Source organism: Aquarana catesbeiana, linkage group LG03, assembly GCF_042186555.1.
Source record: "Aquarana catesbeiana isolate 2022-GZ linkage group LG03, ASM4218655v1, whole genome shotgun sequence".
Lineage (NCBI taxonomy): Eukaryota > Metazoa > Chordata > Amphibia > Anura > Ranidae > Aquarana > Aquarana catesbeiana.
The window spans coordinates 408,280,126-408,294,688 of record NC_133326.1 but is presented as its reverse complement, the minus strand read 5'-3'; the positions used below and the strand labels follow the sequence as shown (position 1 = coordinate 408,294,688).

Below are 14,563 nucleotides of genomic sequence, written 5' to 3'. Positions count from 1 at the left end.
TTCTTTTAATTAATGCATTTAATGTAATAAAGGGGCTTGCTGCTGCTATTCCTGTGCATAAATAGTAAAAAAAAAATATATATTTTATTAGAATGAATATTTGAACTGATGACCTGTTGCTACTAGGAGGTGAGGGTTTTTAGCCTTGGAAATCTGAATACTGGATCACATAGATGGGTGGACATTAAATAGAAAGTCATGTTTAGTAAATTCAGCATTGCCAAGGACCAGAGCTCTATTGAAGGAACCTAAAGACCTCCGGAGGTCAGACTTCGTGGGTTCTGCTTCTCCTCAATATATCAGAATGAAGGAGTAATTTGTTGCGTGCAATGCCCCCCTCTTCCCTAAAGTCTAACATACCAATTGCACTTACACCGCTGCTCCTTTGTGGTTTTACGGATGTGCATAATATGTTTATTTCCATGTGTAATTTATTCAAGAAGACCAGAGACAATTGTATATATACAAACAATGCAATAAACAAAGTGCTAGTTGCAAAGTGCAATAACTCATAGTCATTGGCTTGAACTAAGATCATTACAGGGTAGATTGTGGTAGCCTGCTGTGGTTATTAAACTTTGCAGTTAGTGCTTTGTTCTTTGGCTTGTTTCACTGAATAAATCTCAAAATTATGTAATTATACACTAATCATGTATAGTGGTCCTAGTTTCAGACCAATCTGGTCCTAGTAGCAACAGACAAGAGGTGCATTATGATGTAAATGATGTTCTACATACTAATGACTAAAACAAGTGCACAGACTTCATTCATTTTATAAGATTTTATTATAAAATAACCCATTTCCCCTCAGTGATGTCTGATGCAATATATAAAATATTTAACATTAACAAGGAAAAACAAATGTATTTAAGTCACTACCGTACCACATCAGTTGCCCCTACCCAGTTTTATTACTCCACAGTAAACATCTATAAGTACAGACTGTAAAAAAAGACCCTATAGTGAATGTTTCTCAACTAAAGCTTTGTTTTTCAACACAGTGATAATTTGCATCATCTTGCACAGTAATATTCAGATAAATGAACATATTTTGAAACTACAACATTTCTAAAATGTATGCACTACTTAAAATGTAAAGCAGTAGAAGGCAGTGTGTAACTAGCGGGCAGTCCAATGTTACTGGATAACAGTTAAATACACAAAACTACCATTTGAAGGTGTGCTTGTTTTCAGTACATACATACATTGTGTGTATGTTTTGTGTGAGCATCAGCTTGTGTGTATCCATAAATACTATACACACACACAAATATTCAGGTTATCTGGTACAGTGATTTTTTTGCTAATGAAGGTACACTTCATTTCAGTATACTGTAAGGCTTTTCTACCTTATTCTGGTACTTATACCTCTGTGCCTTCTCGGGAGAATAGGGTATTGTTTGTGAGGCTGTTGTAGAAGTGGGGAGTGAACTGATTTAGTATAGAACTACTGTAACCAAAGGGATTTGATGACATAGTAGGGGACCAGTCTGATCCTCCGTGACTTGGTATGTTTGAAAGTGGTGAGTATGAGCTGAAACCAGCTGTATTCTGTGCCACTTTGTCAGATGTTTCATTACTGAGTCCAAGTGGTACTGATCTGCTTACAGAACCGGCATTGTTAACATAAGTAGTCATGCTAGAGAGAAAATTATTAAGGCATGGTGTTATGGCGGGTGGGGATAGTCTTTTTTCAGTTGAGTCATCAGTTCCTGGTGAAGAACTCTCCAGCATTTCTTGATTCTCTCCATTTTTTGGGCTGTCAGGCAGTGAACCCCCTTCTGTTTTATCAGAGATTAGCTGGCCATTGGTATCAGACTTTCTCTTTCTCTTTCTGCGGAAATTTCCATTGTCAAACATTTTTTCACAATTTGGGTCCAGAGTCCAGTAATTTCCTTTTCCTATTAATAGAAAATATAATGCTTAAGATATTTTTTCACTTTAGATAAATAAAACATATGGATCATATGTGGTTCTGTATGTCCAGTTTAAAAGCATTTTAACTTTTTATTAGCAAGATTCATGCAATATTTTAATAGTATTCAGATTATGAAATGTGTGGCTGGGCATATGATATGAGTTTTAGACACAGCAATGGATAATAATCAACTAGGGACACAAAGGAAAACAAAATTGACTTTAACGTGATATTTTTTTCAGTCTTAAAATACACAAAGCATCCATCTACAGCAAGAGGCATAGACATTTCCTCATAGTTCCTATTACTGTTTAAATTCCTTTGAATTTTTTTCAAGCATACTGAAACATATACTGATTACAGCAGTTATTTCAGATATTTCATCACTTATTGGAAAGGCAATTAATATTAATAAAAAGAGGATGTATTTTTATTAGGAAATGTTACTAAATGTCATAAAATAAACTATAAAAAAAGTCACTTACCTGGATCGTCTTCATCTCTTGGAACTTTTTTGAAGCAATCATTTAGGGATAAATTGTGACGAATAGAGTTTTGCCAGCCAGCTTTGCTTTTGTTGTAGAAAGGAAAGTTGTCTGCAACATATTGATAGATTTGGCTAAGTGTCAGTCTTTTATCTGGGGCGCCGTGTATTGCCATTGCAATTAGGGCTGAGTAGGAATAAGGTGGTCTCACCAATTTCATAAGTTCTTCTTGGGATGGAATTGGAAGCCAGCCTAACTCAGATCCTCCTAAGCCATGCATGTTAGGCAAAAGCTGTCTCTGCATGCCATATGACTGAGGCATGAAGTGGCTGGTGTTGGATCCTTGCAGGTAGGGAGGTGGTGTGATGGATGGCCCATTCAGCCACAGATAAGGATTGGGAGTAGTGCTGTAATCTCCAGTCTCAAAGTTTGAAGGTCGTTGAGGACTAGGCATAGTCTGAGGATGGAAGATGCTGTCACAGTATATATTGATCTCTGGAGGTTCTTGCCCAATGTTCGGAAATTGTGGCCCACAGCGAGTTGGAGAATGTGTCTGTGGATCAAATGCACTCATTTTGTAAAGCTGGTAAGCTGGAGAGTCTGATGCACCTGTGCTTGCAACTGTCCCAGGAGCAGGTGTATCACTAATGCCCTTCCTCATCACTTCTTATACACCTGTCAGCAGCTAGGTTTTTGAATATGCTCCGCCTAGCTTTCACTGACTGGCTAGAGATGCAATGATATGCCTTTTTGGAATGCTGGCAGCCTATAAACCCATTTGAAAATTATGAGAGTTTATCTTTCAAATGAATGGAATATTTTTTCAAGTTCTCTAAAAAAAAACACTACAGATTTATATAGATTTTAAACAGGCAAAAATTCCTAACAGAGAAAAAAAGTATTATCAAAACCATGGCTATACAAAAAGGGCCAAAATGCATTTATAACAACATGGTAACATTTTATAGTTGTGTATAAAAGGAGATTGTATTGCAAAATATGTAGGGCAAAGTGTTCTTATTTTAGCAGAAAGTGTGTTTTACAATTGATGCACTGCATGCTCTAAAACACACACACTAAAAAAATTCTTGCACAGATAACCCACATGCATATTAAAGTATAGCACTGATTTTATGTGTCAAAAATGCATTTATGAAATGTAAAACATTTACTAATACAGTGTACTGCCTTCTGTTTATAGTCTGGAGTTTGTGCTGTTTAATTACCATATAAAGAGAGATAAGCATCATATATCATCTTTACGCTTCATAATGTTTAGTTTCCTGCATACAGTGTTTGTGCAGACCTATTGCTATACAATGAAATGTGCATTATTTCATGAATAGTTCCTCCTTTTATACTTTGCTGCTAATGTATTATTGGCTTATTGTAATTACAACTACAACTTTACAAAAAAAAAAAAAAAAAAAGAAATCTGATACACTATATTCATATATCTTAAACTTATTGGAATGTAGTAATGCATGTATTAAAAGTAATCTGTACAAAAGTAGAAAATCATTTAACCTATATGCATATAATTTGCTTTGGTTTAAGGCCAGATTTAAAGGCCTAAGTGTAAAAAGAACTGTGGCATCTATGTTTCATCTTTATTAAGATGTTGATATTAAATTAGTGATTTAAAACAACTGTATGTTATCCACAGCATCTTTAAAGGGATAGTCCCAGGTAAGTATAAAAATGATAGCAAACTTTGAGCTATTCTGTGACAGATAGCCTGTATGGTTGTTTTGGTTGTTGTTTTATCAGATAAGAATAATGGTGTTTATGTGATGCAGTACTCCCACCACTGGCTGTCCTGTCTTTGATGATGCTGGCTATTTTGTTTGTCCCACAAGTGCTACTGAGTGCTACTTCATTACTGATAAATAGAATGTCTGTGTTTGTTTGAAGGGTGGAGATGGCTCTCAAGACAAGAAATGATGCCTGTTCTCCACATCTTAGCACCTGCTATTCAAAGTCTGGGCATGAGAGATACCAGACTGATAACTTTGGATTCTATTTTTTTTCCCTTCCTGCAACCACCATGACATATTTGAGGATTTTAACTTTAATATTTTAAATCAAACTCGGGAAAGAATAAATAAACATAAGGTAAAAAAGCACCCCAGTACCTGAAGGAAAATGAGAAATACACATACCAGAAAAAAATGTTTGTTCCAACCATTCAGTAAAAATGTCAAATGCATTGGGTCTAATTATTCATAAACCAATCATTAGACCCCAATGTTCACCCTACATTTATACTTGCTGTAAAGTACATGCTACTTATGCTCTCCTGGGTCAATGTTGCAGGCTCCTGGGTTACTCTTTCCAGTGAGCCTTGGAGAAAAGTTGTATTGATTTATTGATGGAGAAAGTTTTATTGGTATGGAGATCATTCATACTGCACTTTTTGCATGCGCAACCTTTGAATTGGGAAGTGCACTTTCTCCTGTGATACTGGGGGTGAACGCCCAATGACTGCCATGATTTGGATATAAGCCAGGATGTAACAAAGTAAACAATGGTAATATTGTGGCCAGGCTCCGTGGGTGAAAGAAAAGACTTATGGTATGGCATTTGCATTAACCACTTAAGGACTGAGCCTCTTTCTGAGATTTGTTGTTTTTTTGCTAGAAAATTACTTAGACCCCCCCAAATTATACATTTTTTTTCTAACACCCTAGAGAATAAAATGGCGGTCGTTGCAATACTTTCTGTCACACCGTATTTGGTTTTACAAGCGCACTTTTTTTGGAAAAAATACACTTTTTTTAATTAAAAAATAAGACAACAGTAAAGTTGACCCATTTTTTTTATATTGTGATAGATAATGTTATGCTGAGAAAAATGATACCAAACATGACGCGCTTCGAAATTGCGCCCGCTCGTGGAATGGCGACAAACTTTTACCCTTAAAAATCTCCATAGGCGACGTTTAAAAAATTCTACAGGCTGCATGTTTTGAGTTACAGAGGAGTTTTAGGGCTAGAATTATTGCTCTCACTCTACAGATCACTGCGATACCTCACATGTGTGGTTTGAACACCATTTTCATAAAAATATGTTCTTATTTATTTATTTATTTATTTATTTTTTTTTTTTTTTTACACTGTTCTTTAAAAAAAAAAATTGTGTCACTTGTAATAGAAAAAAGCATGACAGGACCTCTTAAATATGAGATCTGGGGTCAAAAATACCTCAGATCTCATATTTACACTAAAATGCAATAAAAAAAATTTAAAATTTTGTCATTGAAAAAAAAAAAAATGTCCCTTTAAGAGCTATGGGCAGAAGTGATGTTTTGATGTCGCTTTTGGCCTGCAATGGTATAGAGACAAGTGGGGGCCATCTTCCCCTCACTCATCTCCATACCTAACACAGAAGAGGCCGCTCTCCGGTGCCCTCCGCCGCTTACCGGAGCCATCGGTAGCGGCGGAGGGCACTGGAGAGCGGCGGGCACTCTCCCGCCGCTGATAAAAGTGATCTTGCGGTGAATCCGCCGCAGAGACCACTATTATTGGAAAATGGACCGCCCACTGAAGAAGAGGATATCGGGGTTATGGCAGCTGCAGCTAATATCTGCTGCCATAACAAAGATATCCCTCTTCAAAGAAAGGACGTATATCGGCGTGCGGCGGTCCGGAAGTGGTTAAACAATATTTTTATAAACAGCACAGTGTATTTTAAACTACTGGAGACCCCTGTCTGCATTAGTTAGTTTATATAAAAGGTGAAAGTAGCCTGTAAGTTAATGAATTGTAGAATATGTTCACTTTTTATAAACAGTTTTCAAATATTGCTGATCAAATCAGGAAAAAAAATATATTTTTGAATAGAAAAAATACCTTTGGAAGACAATTTCACCAAAATGAAGTCAGTTTAGCCCCCATATTTTATGTAGCATTTTGGTAACATAAGTAATGAAAATGTTTTGTAATAATGTAATGTAATGTTATTGCCAAATCAATAAACCCATTTATTGAATGTAAAAAATTGCTATGAAATCTAGTATGCCGGCCTGAACTGAGTTTATCAGAGTGCCATCTGATCCTTCCTGTATAATCAATTGGCCTCTACTGTTTATGATCAGCTAAATATATTGTGTACCTTCTTACAACTGAAACTGATCCTGCATTCTTTAATGACACAACAGCTAGTGGGAGGAACCACAGTGCCCAGCAGGGAGTGCTTTTAGACACACCAGGAATTGTTGGATAGCAGTGCTATTTGGGAGAGCAAATGTTTTAGTAAATTTCTTACTGAAATTATCGCATTTTTTCTTTAATAGGCTTCTTGTCGTTTTTATTTTTTTAGCATGGCAACAAAGCATCAAAGAAAACTGGTAGTATACTGGTATATGGTCTTAATTTATCCAAATGTGATCCACAAGGAAAATTATAAAGCATACAAGCTTTTATTACATCTTGTCAGAAGCTTGACTTATGGAAGGATTGCTACAAATCTGAAGCATTTTCACACCCTCACTGTACTGTAACGTTTTTCTTTCTCCAGACCCCTTCGGTTCTGTTGTTCTCATTAGGCCCCAATGCCCTTTGACTGCCTACAGCTCCATTTTGTATTACTCCTCTCATCTGCCTCCTCTGCCCCCTGCACGTCTGATCTGCCTCTGGTGTCTGCCTTTTCTGTAAAGCCCCTCTCTTCTGTCTCCTCCCTGTACTGCTCTTGTCCACCTCCAGTGCCTCTTTCTCTGTACTAAATCTTACATTGGTTTGCAGTGCCACTCTGTACTGTTCTTTTCATCTGCTTTCAGCTCCCCTCTGTACCACTCAATGGGGACCTCCATTAGCCTTCACTACTGCTCTTTGAATCCTGTACTGCTTCTCTTGCCTGCCCCCTCCCTCCCCCAAATTTCTGTAAAGCCCATCTCATTCACCTCAAACTCTCTCTGCAATCCTACTCACAACCTTGACCTCTATGGCATCTCAGTACAACTCCTCTAATCTACCTTCAACACCTTGCTAAAAAATCTCTAACACTACTACCCTATACTCAATCTGTACATTTTATCCTCGTCCAGTTCCCTTCTGTACTGCTCATCCTTGTTATTACCCATGTACCACACTCATATTTTGCCCCCCCCCCCCCCCAAAGCCATTAAAGAGCCTCTTCTCCACCAACAGCATCTTCGCCTGTATTGTCTCTCTTCTTAATGCCCCCTTATTGTATTAGTAATTTTTACAGCAGCATGGGGCTATACCAGCATATATCAACCAAACCATGCCTGGATAATGGCTTCTCTATAGACCTTAATACAGCCCTGATTATTTATCTTTATCTGTTTGCCTGTATCTGGCTCTACAGCTAGAACTAGGGAGGTTTGTATCTCCTAAGCTGTCAGAATTCAGGTGACTTCTGTCCCCACGCACAAGCTGAGTCAGACACAGGCAATAAAAGGGAGACATGTTAAAATTTTATGAATATGCCTACATACTTGTACTAATATATTCAGAATAATAAATAGGCTCAACAGTGACTGGTTCTCTTCCATTTGCAATACATCAGAAAGTGACAGTTGACATAAATGGCAATAGATGGCAATTCACCTTCATTTTTCTCACTATAGGTTGAGTATAGGTTTCAGCAAAAGTTTCAGAAAAAGATTCAAAAACTTTTTCCTTCTGCTGTTTATACATTTGTTCTCTATATATGTATTTTTACAGCAGAAATATCATAGTTAAGCATACACAATGAAAGCAGATGGAACATTGTTCCTCTCCTGCACTTGTCCTCACATTAACATGCATATGTGCAGTAAGTTAAATCTTGTCTGTCCATGATGTAATTGTGTTTGGGGCAGAGAATCCACAGCAGGTATCTGTTCAACAGGGTTAAACATTGTAAGGAAGCTATACATATGCAGATAAAAGTAATCAATGCAACCTGTTTATAGGTTTGGTAAGAAGCATTTCTCTATGCTGGAAGTGACTGCATGGAGAGAAAAAAAAGCATCTTAATAACTAGTGGCCATTAGAAAAAAACAAAGCATTAATTACAGTGTCCGCATCAAGAAAGAAATAGTGTTAGGTTCCATTGGCATGTGACTTGTGGAAGGACAGGTAGATGTCTCAGCGACTTTGGTTCTTGGTGAGACATCTGCACCCTTAGTTGAGATACAGCATTGCCCTCCTCATTAGAAGGTATTTACATACATTCATATCCAACACAAAACCCCAAAACAAGGAGCTTATAGCTAAGTGGTTGGAGTCATGCAAACCATTTTTTTGTCCCTCTTAGCCATATGTGTACTGAGAACCAATGTGCATCCAGAACCGATGTGTATAGCATAGACATAGACATAGTTTTACAGAGCCAGTATTTCTACTTTGCATACAACTGTTTCAGGATTCTTAGCCTTCATCAGTGCAAAATGTAGCATTACTTGTTCCATGGTGTAGGGTTTGTGAGTCCAGGGGAACAGTGCAACCATTAGGCTGGGTTCACAATGGAGAACACAACGGCTCACAGCAGGAGTCCAGTCCCCTTTCACCATTTTAGATCAGATTTAAGCCTGAAACAGACCAGAAGATGCACAGGGCTCCTGTGCAATTTGCACCAGAGCCACTGCGAAGATGTGTGAACCGGCTCCATAGAGAGCTGGTCACAATCTCCTGCTATGCAAATTGGATGCGGGGAAATCCGCATCCAATTCGCAATAGTGTGAACCCAGCCTCAAGGTCATGGTGAGGAGGTAAGTATCCATAAACAGAGACTGAGCTTCTCATTCTTGGGGTTGTGCTGGAAGGAAGGACATGTAAATACCTTCAGTTATAAGAAGTCAATCCTGTATCTCACAATTCTTTATAGGTGGACTTTTTGTATTGCCTCACTGCAACCACCACAACAAAACTATTCAGTGTCACATATATTGTAATTACACATTTGTTTCTTCTGCAGACTGTACAAAACCACATGGCTAATATTCTATATGCTTATCGCTATCACTATAGATACACCAGGTATTATTGTTCTTTTGAAGTGTAATATGTCCTCTTTTTTGAATGTAGATTATAAGAAAGAAAATTATCACTTTCTGTGGGTAAATATCACTTTTTATGAGTAAATATCAATTAGGATAGTTGCAGAATGTGCGAGGCAGTTTGAATCTGGCTCTTGTATTTTGCAGAGACAGGACAAACATCAGTGATTTGCAATGGGACACAGGAGAGGTGCTTATGGTGGCCATACCCAATACATGAATCGGCAAGCAATAGAACAGCCATAACTTCCTTCCGACCGATTTAGACTCATTTTCAATTGGGTTCAATCAATCGTCCATCTAGGGTAGAAAATCATTGATCATTTTACAAGGATCAGCAACACTGAGATACTTTGTTCATGAATATGATTGTATTCTGAGCAAATGGATTATGAGAAAACAGGGATGTGATCAATAACTTGCAATTGTAAATTACAATCATAAATTATGATCGTATCTTGACTATTGATTGACACCCACTTTTTCACGTGTGGCATATTGATTGACTGGGTTGTCAACTAGAGATCAATTATTTAATCAGGAAAAATCGATCAGAAAATAAATCAGTCAGTTACTGTCTCAAAGTGTGTAGGGTCATCATAAGACTAAAAACTTTGGCTCCACAGATCTAAAGAAGAGACCAGTGGGGCATGCTGGGACAATCAGTTAAGGTATAGCATATATGATACTGGACCACACTGGTACTAAAAACACCAATCTGCTCTAAAGTTTTTATGACAACTTTGTGGACAGGGGAACAAAAGACATAAGAGACAAATATAGTTTATAAACAGAACAAAAGGGACATACATGGTATGCAAAGAAGTACACAAAAGCACCTATAACTGTGCAGCCTATTTCCTATGTCATGTAAAGTACAAGGTCCAGCAGAGTCACAGTAAAAATTGTGACACTGCTGCTAGGCACAAGTTACCCAGCTCCATATCAGAAATGTAAATGCCCCAACTCGTTGTAGTCTCTAGTGCTCATGTTTTAAGCATTTATCATGAGGGTACATACACTGAACAATAAATGAGTGGCTGCAGAGAGTTCATGATGCAAATGTATGAAATGGTTTAAAGTCCCACTTTGCAGGGAGCACTGTATAGGGTTTAGAGGAATTCCTCCCTTCCTCCCTTGGCATTCACAAAATCTAGGCAAACATTCATTAGCATAAAACTCAATACAGTCTTAGTTTTAGAGGGGGTGAGTTTAAAATATGACTTCACACTAGGGGCCTCACACTTGTAAGGTAATAGTTATACTTACTGAACTTCTCAATACACAGCAACAAGCAAAAAAGCAATATAAAGGCACCTAGCATTAAACTTAGTTGTGGATTAATGAAGGAGGCAATTCCATTTTGTGCAATCTTCACTGCTAAGTTTAAGTTGTATAACATACTGACTATACCTACTGTGCTACAAGCACAATATTGTGGACACAGCAAAATGGTGAATTAAACTGAAGCTTGTTATCAGAAAAATATCATTGTGTATGTACTAACTTTCTGCCCTTAATATACACTGTATTATACATGTTAATAAAAAAAAACTCTACTTTATTATCAGTATTATTGTGAATTCTGTGTTGCAATTGCAAATTACTTCACAGATTAAATAGTTTTGATGTAATAACTAAATGTAACCAAAAAAATAATACATTAGAGAACTTCCATACTAAATACCAGCTTGGGGTCAAATATAGTTAGAATGTACATTAACTGTTCAGTGCAGTTTGGGCAACATTTCTATATAGACTGATAAGCAATACTGGCATAGCTCTTTTTTTTTGCACATAATTAACCATTTACCTTTTTTTGTTTAAATCAACATGATGTTGTATTTATCTACATTGTAGCTTTCAAATTCATATTGTATGACTGCTATGGAATGGTTGAGAACGTACAAATGTTGAATTCTGTGTATGGACGCTTGTCTACATTGTTGTATTTTATCTTGAATGGTGCAAAACAATTTTTTAACACTCCGCCATGGTACTTAGGATTGCAATGTTTATACAACCATATTCACAATAGTATTGCTGACCAGATTTTGTATGAATTTGAAAAAGTTCCCTTTATTTCCTTTGAAGGTTAATAGTTTATACTTGGGGATAGCCAACGTAAGTTATCTAAATGTTCATTACCAGAATGTTGTTCTTTTACCCCCATTTGCATTTGGACAACAATCATTTAATCTGCACAGTAATTAAAGTAAATCTGTCACAAATGAAGCAAGAGAATGTAGAACAGACTAAAGCAATGTAGATTTTTTTAATGTTATAAAATCCTGTTGACATTATTGAGGAATTAACACTTGCACATTTTTTTTTTTTATAAGTCTCTGCTTACAATTTAGACCTTTCAACAATACTTTGAACTAGGACACCGTAAATATTTATTCCAATTGCCATGCTTCCGGATGTTTTTCTTTTTCACGCTTTTATTTGGAGTCTGTCCATCATGAAATAGCCTTAAACAGTAAAGTATTTTTGTTGTAAATATTGGAAAACTGCTACTTATGCCTAGATCAGTTTAAAGTACCATACACAGTAGTCATGTTTACTGTTTTGACTTTATTTAGGCGGTCTGAAGATTATAGTAAATAGACAGCACAGTATATTTGGTTATATCGAAAAACTGCGATAAAGAGTTAATGATTCTTTAGTGGAGGTGCGTGGGAAAAGTCTTAGTGACACAACAAATTTAGTTTTGAACCCCTGATCTTAAGCTTTGGCTTGTAATGAAAACAAACATTGTCGCTAGTATAACGCTTTAGTAAATTATGAGAAAAACATGAACAGGTACATGAAATTGTTTCTACTTTGAGTCTAGCATGGGTATTATTTCCCAAACAAATTGTAAAATCGGGTGTGCTAAAATAAGCCATACTATTGTATCCTTATGGCCTTCATAGAAAAAGGATGTGTAGAATTGACTAAAACAATGCAGAAATTGTGTTTATTTTTAGAAATTCTTACAGCCATTGCCAAGTAACCACAGGTGCCAAGTGATCAAGTACTGAAGTAGATAGCTGCCCAGAAGCTTCAGAATTGTGAGTTTTATTAACAATTTTATTAGCAATTGTGTAAAACATGCAAATAAATATGTGATCTACCAAATAAAAAAAAATATGCAACAATTCATTAATCACAAAATGTAACAATTTACGTAATATGTTCAATTAAAATCTCATATGAACTTGCATGGTAAAAAATGATACATAGAAAAATCATCTTCTTTATAGAACTGTATTACTAATGCAAAATGTTCACATTTAAAAAAAAAAAAGGAAGTGTACTAGCATACTGTTTAACACACTAGGGTATATAATAAATAAAATAAAATCAGTAAGTGTAAAAAAAATGCAAAATAAAAATGTGGAGTATAAGGATGTTTGAGTCCTCTTATCTCTGGCTTGTAAACATGTATGTATGAAATATGGATCATACCGCTTTCTCTGTTTGAACCCCCCACCATTGGTCATCTGCCATGTCCCCCTACTACAGTCATTAATCAGGTAGTGAAAGCTAAAACACTTCCTAGTTTTTATACATAGAGAAAAATCATGAATGAAATTATTAACAAAATCCAGATTACAGTTATTTAACTGTACGCTTTTAGTCGCAATACAGAATAAACTATTTACTACATATTTCCTAAAAACATTATAAATAATGCCATGTTTGCAGACATGTTGGGAGGAAACTCTGTACACCTTTAAAAAATATAAATAGAAGATATTCTGTTTCTATTATAAAGATTTTTAAATCTCAACCTCCCACACTAATTTTTTTAATATTTTCCTAAAGAAATTTCTGAAGCTGAAGTACTGCATTGCATGGTGTAAACATTTTATTCAAATCCAATGCATAATAAATAAAACAGTAGAATATAAATGTATTAAATGGTTGACTGTAGTAATGCTGAAAAGGGTTATATTGTAAAGAAAAAAAAAGCAATTAAACTATTACAATAATAATTATGACATAAGAACAAAATAGTTATAAGAACAAAATAATGTTTCCATTAGGATTTTGGCAGGTTGAAGTGTGCCGTAATGTCATAGTCTACATTCATAAGCAAGCTTTTCAGCCTGTCCTTGTACACTACAGCCTAATGTTCTCTACTCATTTGGAGAGTCTTGGTGGATATAAAAGGTCAACTTTTGTTTTGAGTAAATCTTGAGCATGCAATCCTGGCTTTGATGAGCAGTTCAGGATGGTTTATGCCTGTGGCAATGTGTACTTATTTACAGTAAAAATATATAAAATAGATGTTTAGTACTGAAAAAAAACATGAGTCATTGCAGTAGCTCTCAGTCATATGACCCTGGCGTAAGCTGAACAGCCAGATATAACCAGGAGATACAGTGCCAGGGTAAAGAATTCTGAACAGAATGTACAACAGTGTAACTAGTCTACTTGCTTGTCCACTTACATATCTTAAGCTTGCTGCACACAGGCCAAAAATCGCCCGGTTCAGCAGGAACTGGCCAACTTCCGGTCAGTGTGTACAACTGTCTATCAAATAGAAGCTAGTCTAAGGACCGGATCTTTAGAAGGGACACGCTGTAAAATCAGCATCCGAGCAGCGCTTGCAGCCATTGGTGGTGGGTGGGTGTTAGGTCCTCCCTGCTGTCAGAATACAATAGAATAGCAGGGGAGATTGTCGCAACAGTTGTGTTAGTACAATGATCTTTCAGCTTCAAAACTGATCAAACTATCAGTGAGTACCCAGCTTTTGGCACAGTGTGGGCAACCATATGGCCAGTTCAATTTCAATTAAAGCCAGAAAAATACTATGGGGGTTGATTTACTAAAAGCAAATAAACTGTTCACTTTGCAAGGGAATTTTCCCAGAGCTTAGTGAATGAGGTGAAGCTCTGCTGACTTTCATCATCTAATGTAATGTGCAAGAAAAAATTATGTTTTTATTTTTATTTTATTTTTTGCATGTGATTGGGTATTTTTTCAATGTGAAATGTCACCATATTCACTAAGGTCTGGGGACAATTCCCTTTTAAAATGCAACTTTTCTTGTGAAGTGAAAAGTTTATTTGCCTTTAATAAATTATCCCCTATATCCCCTATGAGTTAAGCAGGCCTTAGATGCAGGAAAGAAAATTGCTTGTTTCCCCCAACAACACAGTGGGT

The 14,563-nt window shown here is 36.4% G+C and overlaps 1 protein-coding gene across 1 annotated transcript; it reads right to left on the bottom strand.

The window, feature by feature from the left end:
* Window positions 1-766: 766 nt before the first annotated feature.
* Window positions 767-3,079, bottom strand: FOXI1 (forkhead box I1). Its single transcript, XM_073620721.1, has 2 exons — window positions 2,404-3,079; window positions 767-1,901 (listed from the first exon to the last, which is right to left on the bottom strand). The coding sequence occupies exons 1-2, from the start codon at window positions 3,062-3,064 to the stop codon at window positions 1,363-1,365; spliced, it is 1,200 nt and encodes a 399-aa protein (XP_073476822.1). The 5' UTR covers window positions 3,065-3,079; the 3' UTR covers window positions 767-1,362.
* Window positions 3,080-14,563: the final 11,484 nt, after the last annotated feature.

What these genes read in the sequence shown, in the direction of transcription:
- FOXI1 (XM_073620721.1), bottom strand. Translation starts at nt 3,064, where the DNA reads ATGAGGAAGGGCATTAGTGATACACCTGCTCCTGGGACAGTTGCAAGC. An exon ending in AAGAGATGAAGACGATCCAG is followed by an intron (nt 1,902 to 2,403) that starts GTAAGTGACTTT and finishes TTCTATTAATAG; the next exon opens with GAAAAGGAAATTACTGGACT.